This window comes from Ursus maritimus, unplaced genomic scaffold, assembly GCF_017311325.1.
Source record: "Ursus maritimus isolate PB19 unplaced genomic scaffold, ASM1731132v1 scaffold_21, whole genome shotgun sequence".
NCBI lineage: Eukaryota > Metazoa > Chordata > Mammalia > Carnivora > Ursidae > Ursus > Ursus maritimus.
Genome location: NW_024424564.1, coordinates 11,092,125 through 11,107,220, shown reverse-complemented (window position 1 = coordinate 11,107,220; position 15,096 = coordinate 11,092,125). Strand labels below are relative to the sequence as shown.

Genomic DNA, 15,096 nt, shown 5'->3' with positions numbered 1-15,096 from the left:
TTCACTCATTTAAAGTGTACAATCCAGTGTTTTTTTAGTATATTCAGAGTTTTACAACCATCACCACAAACAATTTTAGAGCATTTTCATCTCAAAATGAAACTCCATACTCACTAGCTGTCATTCCATTTCCTCCCATGGCTCAACCCTAGGAAGCACTAATTCACATTCTGTCTCTATGAATTTGCCTCTTCTGGACATTTCATATATATGAAATTATACAATATGTGGTCCTTTGTGATTAGCTTCTTTCACTTTAGCATAATGCTTTCAAGGTTTACACATGCTGTAGCATTTTATGGCTGAATAGGATTTCATATGGATATAGCACATTTAAAAAAATATCCATCAGTTTATGGACATCTGGGTTGTTGTTTCCATTTCTTGGTTACTATGAATAATGCCACTGTGAAAAGATGCCCAACATCATTAACTATCAGGGCAATGTAAATCAAAACCACAATGAGATGCTGTTTCATATCCACTAGGATAGCTATAATCAAAAAGATAAAAAGTGTTGATGAGGACGTGGAGAAATTAAAATTTCATACACTGCTGATAGGAATGTAAAATGGTGTGGTTACTTTGACAAATCGTCTGGCAATTCCTTCAAAGGTTAAATACAGAGTTAACATATAACCCAGTATTTCCCGAGTGTGTATGTATGTGTGTATGTATGTACGTGAGTGTATATATAAATACACACACACACACCCCCCTAACAGAATTGAGTATGTGCTCATACAAAACTGGTACAATATTCAAAGGGGCATTATTCACAATACCAAAAGTGGAAACAAGCCTAATTTCCACCAAATGATGGATGGACTAAAGACGTAGTATATCCATATGGTATTTAGCCATAAAAAGAATTAAATACTGATACATGCTACAACATGGCTGAATCTTGGAAACATTACATTAAACGAAAGAAGTCAGTCACAAAGGACCACATATTGTATGATTCTATTTATATGAAATGTTCAGAATAAGCAAATTCATAGAGATAAACTGTTAATGGGTATGGGATTTCTTCTGGGGGTGATGAAATGTTCTGGAATTAGACAGTGATAATAAATACACTAAAAACTATCAGACTGAACATTTTTATTATTTATTTATTTATTTTTAAAAAGATTTTTATTTATTCATTTGTGTGTGTGGGGGGGGAAAGCATGCATGCACACAGGCAGGGGGAGCAGCAGGGAGAGGGAGAAGCAGGCTCCCCACTGAGCAAGGAATCCGATGCAGGACTCAATCCCAGGACCCTGGGATCACGACCTGAGACGAAAGCAGACACTTAGCTGACTGAGCCACCCAGGCATCCCAGACTGGACATTTTTACAAGGTTAATTTTATGGATGTGAATTATATCTCAATTAAGAAAAATAAATTTAAAAAAGAAAACAAAAAAAGAAAAAGAGAAGGAAAGAAAAAATGAGAAAAAAACAAATGGCTACCAAATTTCACACAGTTATAGGGTATTCTAGATTATTCTCAGAAGGGCTCGTAGCAGCTTAGAATCCTTCTCTTCCTAATGTTCAAAATGGCCCTTTAACTAGATCCTTATTCTAGTCAACAAATTCTGCTGTGTGACTCAACATTATCTTCGGTCACAACACTTAGAAACAATTTAATGAATTCATTAATTTAATAAATATTTATTGACCACCACCACCTACATGCCAGACACAATCCAGGGCTGGGGACACAAGAGTGAACAAAACAAAATCCTTCCTCTAGTGGAGCTTACTATCTAATGGAGACAGAACCAATAAGTAAAATATACTTTAATAAAGAAAAAATAAAGAAACACAGTGAAAGGAGCAGAAGGTAATATTTTGTATAGGACGATGAGGAAAGAAAACTCTTAAGTCCTGAATGAAGTGAGAGAGAGAGATCCATGTGGATATGTGGAGGAAAAAAAACAACCAAGAATAAGAAACTACTAGTGTAAAAATCCTAAGTAGGAAGGTGTTTGAAGAACAGCAGAAATAAGTGTGCCTTAAACAGCATAAGACGAAGAATGGTAGGATCTAAGGGCAGACAGGTGATGGGGAATAGATCACATAATGCCTTCGAGGCCACAGTAAGATTCTGGCTTTTACTCTAAGTGATAGGGGACCATTAGAAGAAGATCTGAGCAAATACTGATGTCACTTTTTTCCAACGTTTACATTGTGCAGTAACATAAGCTATAGGGGATTTAGGGTAAAAGCAAGAACACCAGGTAGGAAGCTATTACAAAAGTTCAAGTAAGAGATAATAGTGGCTTAGGACCAGGTAATAGAAGTGAAGTTCGTAAGAAGTGGTCGGATTCCACATATATTTAGAAAATATTTTTTTTAAAGATTTTATTTATTCATGTGACAGAGAGACAGCCAGCGAGAGAGGGAACACAGCAGGGGAGTGGGAAAAGAAGAAGCAGGCTCCCAGCGGAGGAGCCCGATGTGGGACTGATCCCGGAACGCCGGGATCACGCCCTGAGCCGAAGGCAGAGGCTTAACGACTGCGCTACCCAGGCGCCCCCTCTTTTTTTTTAAATTTTATTTATTTGAGAGAGAGCACGAGCACCAGTGGGGGGAGGGGCAGAGGGAGAAGTAGACTCCCTGCTGAGCAGGGAGCCAGATGCAGGGCTCGATCCCAGGACCCTGGGATCATGACCCCAGCTGAAGGCAGACGATTAACTGAGCCACCCAGGCACCCCTATTTAGAAAATATTCTTAATGAAAACTAATACACTGAATATAAAACAAGAATAAACTAAGGCATATTCCTTATCATTTTGCATGTAGCAATTTATCTTTAAAAAATCCAAAATCCGGGGTGCCTGGGTGGCACAGCAGTTAAGCGTCTGCCTTCGGCTCAGGGCGTGATCCTGGCGTTATGGGATCGAGCCCCACATCAGGCTCCTCTGCTATGAGCCTGCTTCTTCCTCTCCCACTCCCCCTGCTTGTGTTCCCTCTGTCTCTGGCTGTTTCTCTGTCAAATAAATAAATAAAATATTAAAAAAAAAAAATCCAAAATCCGCACCTGAAGGTTGTTTTGTTTTTGTTTTTTTTTTAAGATTTTATTTATTTATTTGACAGAGAGAGAGACAGCCAGTGAAAGAGGGAACACAAGCAGGGGGAGTGGGAGAGGAAGCAGCAGGCTCACAACAGAGGAGCCTGATGTGGGGCTCGATCCCATAACGCCAGGATCACACCCGGAGCCCAAGGCAGACGCTTAACAACTGAGCCACCCAGGCGCCCCCGCACCTAAAGGTTTATATAAAATGATGCCTGCTGTAACATTATTTATAACAGAGACTGAAAACCCAAATAACCAAAAATAAGAATGGTAAAATAAACTACTGTAGCATACAAGGTATGATGGAAAGAATTAAGACATTAGAGAAGATGTGAATTTATGGATAAGTATGTTTAACTCATGTTATGAAACATGTGACTTATAATCCTATTCTTTTAATTTTTTTGCACTAAATATATGAATGGGCACTAAGGAAAAACCTGAAAGTATATTCACTAAAATCTTAAGAGTGATCATTTATGGATGGTGAGTTTGTGGATTTTTATTTTCCTATTTCTGGGTACCTGTATTTTATAATGTTGCTCTAATGAACCTATCTCATTTATATAATTTAATAGTTAAATTAAACAAAACATTCATGTTACATTATTCTCCAGTTGCCCATCTTTCCCCACCCCTTAAGCACAAGATAATAATTCTTCTTCAAACTGTCTTATCAACAATCATTTCAACCACAAATGGAGAAAACTCAGGAAAATTAAATAGACCTAATCTATCCATACTTCCATCTTCACTACTTTAGTAAGTTAGATCACAGGGTAAATGAAATAAGTGAAATGAAGGGAATCTCTGCCCAAGAACCTTCCGCCAATGTGGATAATAAAGCATGCGTATAGTTAGCATTAAGAATAGTTACTCCCAAAATTATAATCACTAGCTACTAACATATTAGGGGAAAAAATGAAATTAAAATTCTTACCCCTTTGACTGGCCATTTGCTCGATTTTCAAAAAATTTTATCTCCAAAATATCATTTACTCCCAAAGAATGAACTGCTTCAGTTAAGTCTTCATCTGTTGTCCACTGCAAGACATTACCCCCTCATTAACCATCAAAACATATCCAAGATTTTTCTTGTTTTAACTTGTTTTTAAGAGTAAACTCAGAACCCAAGAGACAGTTAATGCTCAGTGCAAATCTAAGCAGAGTTACTGCCAGTTAGTCTTTAATTTTTAAGTGGCATAAAAGCACCTGAGGACCTAACTTTATCCCTTGATAAGAGTTACAGAAATTAGAAGGTATATATCCTTGGAGATAAGTGGTTTTTTTGTTTGTTTTTTTTTAACTCTTAAGGAGTTTCTGGTCTCTCCCAACTTTAAACTGCTATGATGTTAAATTTTTAATAAAACCAATCTCACTTATCACTTCTCTCCTTAAAGGAAATTATTTCGGGAAATAAATTCCACCTTATGTTTGAGTACAAGATAAAAAAAAAAAAAGCACTAACATGTATCAAGTACCTATCATGTACTTTACATTAAATATTTAACTCTTAAAACAAGCCTGTAAGTCCTATTATTTTTCCCATTTCACACATGGTGCAAGGGAGAAATTTAAAAAAGCTTGTCCAAGATCAAAAAAGTAAATGAATGACAAGCTAATATTCAAAGTCTTATTTAGCAATCACACTCCTCACAACTACATTGATACTGTCTCCAACATTTTAAAACTGCTCAGATTGAGTGGTTGGAGATAACGTTAATTTTTTTTTAAATGTGAACATTTTAAAATAAAATGCTACTAAGGAAAAGAGAATGACAAATTTTTATTTCTAGACAATTTTTAAACTTTCAAATGTATATACTAAATGTTTCTAAGTAGAGATGTAAGGATTCTATAGGACTATTTCAATAATATTTAAGATTTAACGCTAATAAGAGCATAAATATACATTGAACATCCAGTTAATGAAACTCCCAATCTCATTAAAAAACCCAAATTAAAGTACAATGTATATAGCAGTGTTTCCATAAATGAGATTTCAAATTTAAAAGCAGAAATGAAATTCAACAAGTTTTTAATATAAGTTAGATAATGAAAACTTCTTTTTAAAAAGATTTTTAAGTAATCTCCACACCTAACACTGGGCTCCAACTCACAATCCCAAGATCAAGAGTCGCAGACTCTTCCGAGTGACCCTGCCAGGAGCCTTAATAACGAAAACTTTTTAAAACCCTAGGTCAAACTGTTTGTTCCTACAGTTCTGAATCCTGGTTTCAGACCTTATGAGTATTTTTCTTTGTAATACCAGGATAGCAGAAATGTAGAAGTAGTAAAGTAAAAAGAATATGTGATTTAAACTCAAAATAACTGAATTATATTTAACTGGAATCTCTACCAAGCTGAATGACCACAAAATTCAAAACTGGATTTGGAACTTATTTAAACGTACTTGAATTTCTCTCTTCATTGCATAAGCAAGCATACAGGACAACAAATCTTCAAATTTCTATTTTATAAAACTGGAAGAAATTAACTACTTGAACAGTTCAAAACCAACAATCAATAGTTTAATTCATATGTTAAGTTTACTTACCCATGTTAAATTTCCAATATACAATGCAATTCTCTTTCCAGTATACGTATAGACAACATTTGGTGCTGCTCCTTTACCCACATCATCACCAACAGTTGGTGGGAGAGTATCCATGTAATCACGGTCTTCTGGCGCATCTCCATTATTTGCAGATGGAGAGATGACATCATCATACAAATCTATCTGATCATGCCCACCATATTCAGCTTCCTGAGACACAGAAATAATGCTCTAAATTATACAACAGTTAGACTACCACTAAACAGATTTGAATACAAATTCATTCAACTATTTTGTTTTAAAAATCTGATAGAAGATAAAGCCCCAAAGATGTCAGTAAAAATCTTCTCTTACTTTACGCCATAGATGTATTCTTGAATGGTACCTAAAAAGTGAATTTCTATACAATAAATCCTATTTTCCCACTTACATATTCTATAATATAGGAAATAATGTTCCTCAGGGAAAAGAATGATATGGAGACAAAATAAACTAATAACATACAATTTTCCTTGGAAGTACAATACTCTTAGAGTAGAAGTAACAATACATGAATGCAAACAGATGGGCTTCAAAAAAATGACACAAAAATATCACAAACAAAACTCAGAGCCATTATAAATCTTTAATATTTAACTGCAGAAAAATACAACTATTATTTTCTATGGTATTCAGGATCTTGTTTACCAACCCTGTGAAAGGTATTAGTTTTAGACAAAAGCAGTGAGCTAAGCCAAAGGGAAGGAATGAAGAAATGTGGGTACATAAATTATTCCAAATGTCATAACAAATGAACAAGGAAAAAAACAAATAAAATATGCGTAAAACTATCCAAATTAGTATATAGCAATAGTTTCATTATTCTCAGTCAACAAAGAGTTAATGCTTACCTGACTTCTTAGATCTCTAGTCAATTAAGCAAGAGATATCTAGTGGATTAGCAAGAGAAAAGTGATATGAACAAGGATCTAGTAAAGCTATGCCACTGAGTGTCATCAGCAGAATTAAAACAATGCTAGTGGATGCCACTTACATGCCTAAATGGTAAGCAAGGAAAAAAGGAAAACAAAAAAGAAACAGAAATGTATACAGAAAAATGAAAAAGGAGGGTTCTACCATAAATAATTACAAGAAAAATGAAATGCAGACTTTGGCAGAACACTCAACACCACTGAAACTGCCCCTAGTAAGGGCTACAGGCTTGACTAGCCAGAATCAGAAGAAAATCCACTTTTATCTTCCTTTCCATTACTAAGTATCTAAATCAATGTGAACTATTTTATTTTTATGAGATAGAATATTTGAGACTACAATATGGGTTATATCCTCTTAATACAATTTATTAAGGATGAACTGTTATATAAATGGCATCTAAGGAGGAGATAAAAGTTCTAATAGTTTTAAGGACTATTACAAGAATAGAGAAATGACCCAGAGAAAGCATTTGTAATAGGACTATAAACAGATCAACAAAATATTGTTATTACAGGCCCCAAGAGAATTTAGCTATTGCTTTGTTATCCAGAAGAGCGGCAGGGTTAAGATTTTTTTTAAGAAGAAAAAAATCTAAAAGGGGAAATACCAATTATACACATAGCCAAAGGAATCTGAAATTACAAAGTCATCTTCAGGTAATCTTCTGCATAACTGAGTCAACCGATTTACTACTTATATAACAGCATCTTTACATAACATTTTGTTATGAGGTAGAATGTCTGTAAGACTTAATCTAATAAAGAATCCAAGACCTCTAGGTTAAGCCACAGAACAAAGCCATCCTAGCAATGGGCAGAAACTAAGACCACAAGTCACTAAATTATGCCTTGATTTTATTTTGTTTGTACAGCAATATCAAAATAATCTTTTAGAACTGAGTTTTTGTTAAACAAAGTAACATGCTCAAATTGCAGTGATAGTAAAAATTAGAAAAAAGGAGGATGAGTTTTGTTATGAAGTTTCAGTGTAGCTGAAGCTTCAGGTAGCGTGGTTGCAGCAGTGGTTCCATACCCTTAAAATACTAAAAAGATTCCCACAAGTGTTAGTGGGCATTTTAGACTCTTGCAATCCAGTTCTGTACATCAAGTGGAATTATTATTATTATTCAAAAGGAGTTGTGTTTCCATCCTCCTCAGCAGAGACTATAATCACAATATATGGTCTGAGGGAGAGTAAAAAAGAATGCAAGGATTATTTAAATTTACACTTTCATGAAACAGGTTAACACATTATTTGATTTTTCATTAGCTGTAAACCTAGGAAAATGTTTACATAAGTAGACAATAATTTACAAGCATAATCGCAGCTACACTAACCTGGTGAATCACAATCACTTACTATTTTTGTCCATCCACGAATTCCTATGTTGACACCAACCAATTTTCCACATTGATATGATTCTACCAATATTTAGGATCAGCCATTTTGTCTGGTAGTTGGACTGCTTCCAATTGGTTGAAGTATGATGCTAATTGAGACCAGGGTCCTGGGGTTTGATATCCATGTGGACTAGTTAGCTTCGCTCTGTTCCAAGGCCACAGCCTGTATTTCTAGCCCCAACGGTATGCATTTGGACGTGGTGAAAAAATATTAATGAATCTGAATACATTTGCTGCCATTACTAAAAATGCAACTCAAAGCACATACTCTTGAAGTATCAGTAATCCTCCTTTTCAGCTTCAGCGTATCACATCTATCCTCCACATTAGGAAAAAAAAATATACAGAACACATCTACTTTCTGTTCCCATTTTAAAAAGGGGGGAAACACATATTCTGAAATTATGCAAAATGTGTATCATAGGTCATATACGAAGGTGAGCTCTGAACATCCACTGAACAAAAAAACAGCTTCTACTTTGTCAAAGAGAAATGGCCAACAGTGTCAAGTTCTATTACGGAAAGAATCTTTTCAATTATTATCTTTAGGAAATTTTAATGGCACTCAAAAACAAAAACAAAAATCAACACTGCCTCTCTAAATACTTTAAATGCCAAATGCTGCCCAGTCTATCTACTTTTCATAGTAACTAATCTACTGACAGAGCAGCACATTACCTATAACTTCCAATAAAATAACCATTCTCAAGGTTTGTTAAAAAAAAATCTGGTAATATTTTTTGTTCCCTACATTCTTAATCACTACAGTCATTCTAAAGGCAAGGCATCCTTTTAAGATTTTTACACTTCAAGCTTATGCTCTACATGATACACAAGTAGCTACTGCCACATTAGAAAAAACAGTTTAAAATAACATGGAGAGTAAAATAACCAAAATTCTATTAGCTCCCTTTTATTTTTTTCTAAAGATTTTATTTATTTATTTATTTGACAGAGAGAGACAACCAGCAAGAGAGGGAACACAAGCAGGGGGAGTGGGAGAGGAAGAAGCAGGCTCCTAGCAGAGAAGCCTGATGTGGGGCTCGATCCCAGGTCGCTGGGATCACATCGAGCCGAAGGCAGACGCTTAACGACTGCACCACCCAGGTGCCCCTCTATTAGCTCCCTTTTAAAGGCAATGTTTCTTCTTCCCTCCAAGGACTTATTTTTAGACACATTTTCCTTAATCACTTCCCATAAAATTTTAGTATCATAAATGTCCTGTATATACATTCTGTATACCATCACTGGGCTGACCATGGAATAACTGTACTACACTCTTCATTCTCCCTGACAAGCCCAACAGGGCTTTCGGTGATTCTAAATTGTAATAATAGCGTCCCTGCATTATATGAGAGCACCAGTAATGGTACAGCAAGGGCCACTTGTTTCAAAGCCCCTCTGTTTAAAAAAGGAGGAGGAGGAGGAGAAGTAAGTAAAAGAAAAAAGAGAAAGGAACTTAAATGCCATTTCCATGTGGAGAAATATAAAGGGGGGAGGTTTTCATTTTATATTTCCAAAATGTATTCTATACCAAGGAAGAAAAATACTAGCATGCAAAATCCAGCAGAAGATAATCTAATTCATATTTATATTTATAGAAAATACATCATTTTCTGATTTTTATCTACTTAAGTTTTGAGTACATTTGAAAATTAGTTTGTAATCCCTGTAAAAAGGTCAACTAATGGTAAAGAAGCCAACCTGGTACTCAAAATTTGCCACATGAACCACAAATGGTGGACAATTCACTGGCAGTTGAATGAATAAACTACATTCATAAATTATAAAACTGGGCGGATAGAGTTCTAGCTCCCCTAAATATTGCTACCAAAGTTTCTGAATCAATCTCTACCTATCTCATTCTCAACCTTACAGCCTTATCTCAGAGGATTTTCTATTAAACATAAATTTATCAGAAATAAGGTTTCACTGACTTTTGCCTAAGAAACTTATTTTCCAGGGGCGCCTGGGTGGCACAGCGGTTAAGCGTCTGCCTTCGGCTCAGGGAGTGATCCCAGCGTTATGGGATCGAGCCCCACATCAGGCTCCTCTGCTATGAGCCTGCTTCTTCCTCTCCCACTTCCCCTGCTTGTATTCCCTCTCTTGCTGGCTGTCTCTATCTCTGTCAAATATATAAATAAAAAATCTTTAAAAAAAAAAAAAAGAAACTTATTTTCCAAAATCGGCTAGATAACTGGCTAGAGTAGATACATAATGATTAAATATAAAGTATAATGACCCATGAAATAAAGGCAAGCTGACTTATGAGACTGTCTAGGTCCTTAATTTCTAAACCAATTTTTTCCCCAGCCACAACCTATATACATTTTCATTTTAAAACTCAGTGGTCAAATTACTGAATCAGCACTGTTAACCAGTAACCGAATATTAGACCGATCAATGACTAAATTCGGTATTAAGAGCTTTTGATCTCCAAACAAGCAAAACATGCTTCAATGTATACAGTGTAAACTTCTCTGAGGTTCCTAGAATTTCTGACTTTCCCCATCAATAAAAATTCTACAGATACACATAAAGGAGTTTTATAATACATGACCTGTCATAATGTTATAATTATGTAGATGTCTTTCACCCCCACTACAGTGCATTGTAAAGACTATCTGAAATTTGTATCCCTCCTTGATGGCATATAACAGATACTCAAGAAATGTATTTTGAACAACTGTGTCTGAAAATTTTTTAGTTAGTGTTGGTCAAAATTAAAAAGTCTGTAATTATTAAATATTAGGTTAGTAACTACCACATTAGAGTACAAATTCCAGTTCAAACTGGACACATACTATAGAGGCTAAAACAGAACTGCTTTCTTTTCAACTCCAAATTCAAGTAATGTAGAGGTTTGGAAGTAGTTCAAATTCTCCTTCCACTGGAGCAACTAACTGTTCTCAATTTGGTTACATCCAAAGACCTTTAAGAATTAAAGAGCACCAATGAAGAACAGCCAAGTCCCTTGTGCCTTCTCCCTCCAACTTGATTCTCCATTCTTAAATTCATCTGGTGAAGAAAGAACTCTATAATTTCACTAAACTTATTCTCACCCCATTCTGAAATTAAAGTTTCTTCTAAGACAGCTGACTGTCTCATACTTTTTGAAATAGTTTTATACCGTGCTTAACCAAAATACACACCTGAAAAAAAAAAGCTTCATAAAGTATCACTTAAAACAGAAGAAAATGGAAAATACAGACTACAGATAATTTCAAAGTACACAAATGCAATTAAATCTGCAGCTCACAGTGAAGAACAAGGCTTTTTTTTGAAGGTTTACACCAGTTTAGAAGCCAAAGTCAGTCAACTTTGGTTACACTTAGTAAAACACTTCACTCAACTACAGTTAAAAGTTATAGTTTACTATAGCAACCAGTACAAATAAGGTCACCAGCTCACAATAAAGTGAAAATTAAGTCAGTTTTAATTCTGTAGTTGCTTCTAATTCTGATCAGTTTTCAAAAAAATATTTCAATGACAGTAACATTTTAAAAAAGAGGATGGACCTTGAAAACGACCAATTATCCTTTTGTGGCCATATTTTGTACAGGAATTACCAAAGCAAGCAGATTACAAAGGCCAACGATATGCAAAATAATAACAAAAACAAAGCCTCTATTTAATCCCATCAATGTATTCAAAAGTATGAAGATTTTACTGGTAAAATTATACAACTATGTGAGAGATAAAACAAAAAGCTACATTTTTAAGAGAACCCTATAAAATAGTTCCTCGTCAGGGCCACAAAATTTTAATCTCTTCTTACCTCCTGCTCAGTCAGCACTAGTTACTGCACAAGGATAAGCAAGTATCACTCCTTCCAGCTATATGTATTAGAGAAATGGCCATCCCAAATTAAGTATGGGGAAGCCTAAAAAAACATCTTTCATGAAGAGGTCCTGAAGAAAGCTCAAATTCTAAAACTGTACCCAAATTTTTCTTTTATCATAGGGAAAAAGGCAAAGCAAATGTCTTTTCTTGTTTTAAAAAAAAAAAACTACTGAAGACAGTCTTGAACATTTAATTGCTCCTTTACTCTCGGGTATGGCCCTCTTTTGGATGGAATGTTATAACCATTTGATAAATAAAAAGAAATTTCCTAGAGTTCTTTGTCTACTGATCTGAAAAGCATTAGACTCTGATTGTAGTGCCCAAGATAAATTTTCTAATTTGCCACTGACACAACTCAGGCATCACAGATCCAAAATACAAACACAATAAAAAGAACTAAGATTTTAAAACTTAACGTTTGATGACAACATCCAGTCTTTAGCGGAGTAGCAACCATTTAAAGCTAAATGAAAAATATTTTTCTTTTCTAATACTTAAACCAGGAGCACAGTTAAGGATTTCTAGCTTTCCCTCTTTTTAAAAAAATCTTGAGCCCCTAGTCAGAAATAAAGTCCTGAATGTAGTGGGGGGAAAAAAGAAAAACACATTAACCACTAAAATTGTATCGAGCTTCTCTTACGGACCTGGAATATAAAAAATAAAGCTTTTAGGTGCACTACAGTTAGGCACAATTTAATTTTTTAAAATGTGTTACTTAGGCAGTAAAGATGCGAACAGGCTTAGAGCTTACACGTCACTACTCTAGTAACAAACAAGATCTTTTGCAAGGATGTCCAACATGAGACATCACAGCTCCGCGGCTAGTTCTTCTAGGCAACTGTGGCTTGTGAGATACCGGAAAACCTTCCATTCTCACTTTCTCCAACCTTTCAAAACGTAAATTAGCAGATCCCTCGGAGGGCACTTTACATTTGCTTTTGAAAACCGGGTCTTACTTACAACCCTTTAAACTATACTGAAAGAATTTCGGGTGAACGTTCTTTATTTTAATCACTCCTCTTATCTCTCGGTGAGCTACCANNCCCCCCCCCCCCATCCAACCAACACGCTTCCAAGTCTTTCTTTCGGCTCAGGCCATCTGTCTTCACAGGTATTTTCATCACAAAAGCAAGGACAACTGGGCCTCAAAAGCACTGCAAGACCTCGACCACCGAGGCACGGCCCGCGCACCGACTTTTAAACACAATCAATCGATGGTGCAAAAGTCGAACGACTTGTTGCAAACGTGCCCACACCGAAGCAGGCTTCAGAAAGCGTGAGGCGAGGAGGAAGAAGGCGCCACGCCGAAACCTGTCGCAAACGTGAGCAGGAGCCCAGGAAACTGGGCGCGCGGGATACAAAGGGCCATGAATGCGGCCTTCCATGAGGCGACCGTGCGCGGCCGGGGAGACAAAATGGAGCGACGAGAGGAATCGGAGCCCGAGCTGCAGGGCCGGGGAAGAGGCGGCGGCCGGCGCGCGCCCCGCCGGGCTTCTTCCTCGACCTGGCGGCGGGGGAGGGGGCGCGGCGGCGGCCCGTTCTCCCGGCAGCGCACACGCGGCCCCACCGCCCGGGCCTAGCGCGGCGGGAAGCGCCCGCCGGCCGCCGCCAACAATGGGGAGGGTGGTGGCGGCGAGGGAGGGGCCGGCGGCGGCTGCACGGTGGCCCGCGTCCGCGCACCGGGCCCCGCGGCGGGCCGTAGCGCCCGCGGCCCGCGAAACGACGCGGTAGAACGAGGGGCGAGGGGGGCGCCGCGCCGGGGTGGGACGGCGCGGCCCACAGGCGGCAAGGGCGCACGGTCTGCAACCGCGCCGGCTCGCAGCCCGCGGCGGGCCCCGGGTCAGCGTCCGGACCGCAGCGCCGCCCGCTTCGGCGGCGTGGGCCCAGGCCCTCACGTACCTGATTGAACTCTTCGCCCACATCCGCGTAAATGTCTATGTGGTCCACACCGTCCGCCATCTTCTCTCGGCCGAGGCCGCCGCCGCCTCCTGCAGGTCTGCCCGCCGCGGCAGCAGCAGCGGATCTAGCGGCGGGGGCGGGGCGCGCTGCGTCACTTCCGAGGCCCGAGGGACGAGGCGGGGGCGGCCGGGGGCGGCGGTCGCCTCTGCAGCCCGGCCGCTCGGCGGGCGCAGAGAAAAAGCTTGCGTCTCTACTGGCAGAGGCGGCTTCTTTTGTGTGTCTAGGTTAGGCCTGGGGTTTGGGGGGACGTCCCAGCTGTTTCCAGAGACTGTGTTTTCACGTTGCGTCTGACACACTCAAACGTTTTGTAATATTTTCATTTCTCAGTTTTTCTTAAAATTCTCACAGCCAAGGCTTCTAGGGAGGTGGAAGTTTTATGTCCATGATTAAATACGAAGTATAACCCAGCATTCTGTGAGCGCCTTGAGAGCGAAAACAATGTTCTTATCCCTGCGTCCTCAGAGACCCGCAGATTCATTTGCCTAGTAAACGCAGGATTCCCGTGGATTGTTATGTTGAGTAATTTGCAAGATACTTAGGTTATTTGCATGCTATTAATGTTTGCATCTCTATCTCCTGTCACTGTCTCCTTTCATCTCCCCCTTTCCCCGTTCGTTGACCTTCGTTTTTTCCCCCTTAGATCGCCGTTGGTTTTTCTCTGTAATAGTTCAAACGCCTCTAACTTGAACGCAGCCATCCTAGAGCCCACCCAACAAGGTAAAAGCATCTTGAGGCAAGGGGCTTCTCCCTCAGAACCATCGAATGTCTGAGCGAGAAGGGAACTGGAAAAGGTGTCATTAGGTCCAAACATCTATTTTTCAAATGAGGGAACTGAGGCCAAATAGAAGGTTAAGTGATTTAACCGGGATCACGTGATCAATACAGAAAGCTTTTACCACCAGCTTTTTATTCAGAGATATCTCTCCGGTTGGAAATCTTACTCCATTCTTTCTTTTTCACCCATTTAAAAACCCACCAAATTAGAGTATGTTTGCTAAGATACAGAAATGTTTCACACAACGATAAGCCAAAGACTATCCAGTTATAGTTGGTATGTTGGCAGAAGCTTAGTTGGAGTCTTTTAATAATGTGGTGATGAGGATACCAATTACTAGTCAGTCAGCTTACCAGCTAGATGACCTCAGTCGAGTTACCTAACCTCTCTCTCATGTTCAATTTCAGAATCTTTAAACTTGAGGTAATAATATTTACCTTACCAAGGTTGAAGGTTGGTGGTAGTTTAAATGAGGTGATATGCAAAATGCCCTATCCTTTTCTACTTCTTGGAAATAC

The 15,096-nt window shown here is 38.3% G+C and overlaps 1 protein-coding gene across 5 annotated transcripts in view; it reads right to left on the bottom strand.

The window, feature by feature from the left end:
* CPSF6 (cleavage and polyadenylation specific factor 6) overlaps positions 1-15,096 on the bottom strand; it is a 35,593-nt gene that overhangs the window by 19,524 nt on the left and 973 nt on the right. For 4 of the 5 annotated variants that reach the window (XM_040637248.1, XM_040637249.1, XM_040637250.1 and 1 more), the window contains exons 1-3: positions 13,744-13,872; positions 5,627-5,836; positions 4,010-4,113 (exon numbers count right to left, since the gene is read on the bottom strand). In XM_040637248.1, coding sequence (XP_040493182.1) covers positions 4,010-4,113; positions 5,627-5,836; positions 13,744-13,803 — 374 coding nt within the window. In that variant the 5' untranslated portion in view covers positions 13,804-13,872. Of the gene's footprint in view, positions 1-4,009; positions 4,114-5,626; positions 5,837-13,743; positions 13,873-15,096 lie in introns of those variants that run through there. The other variant, XM_040637247.1, reaches the window with a different exon arrangement.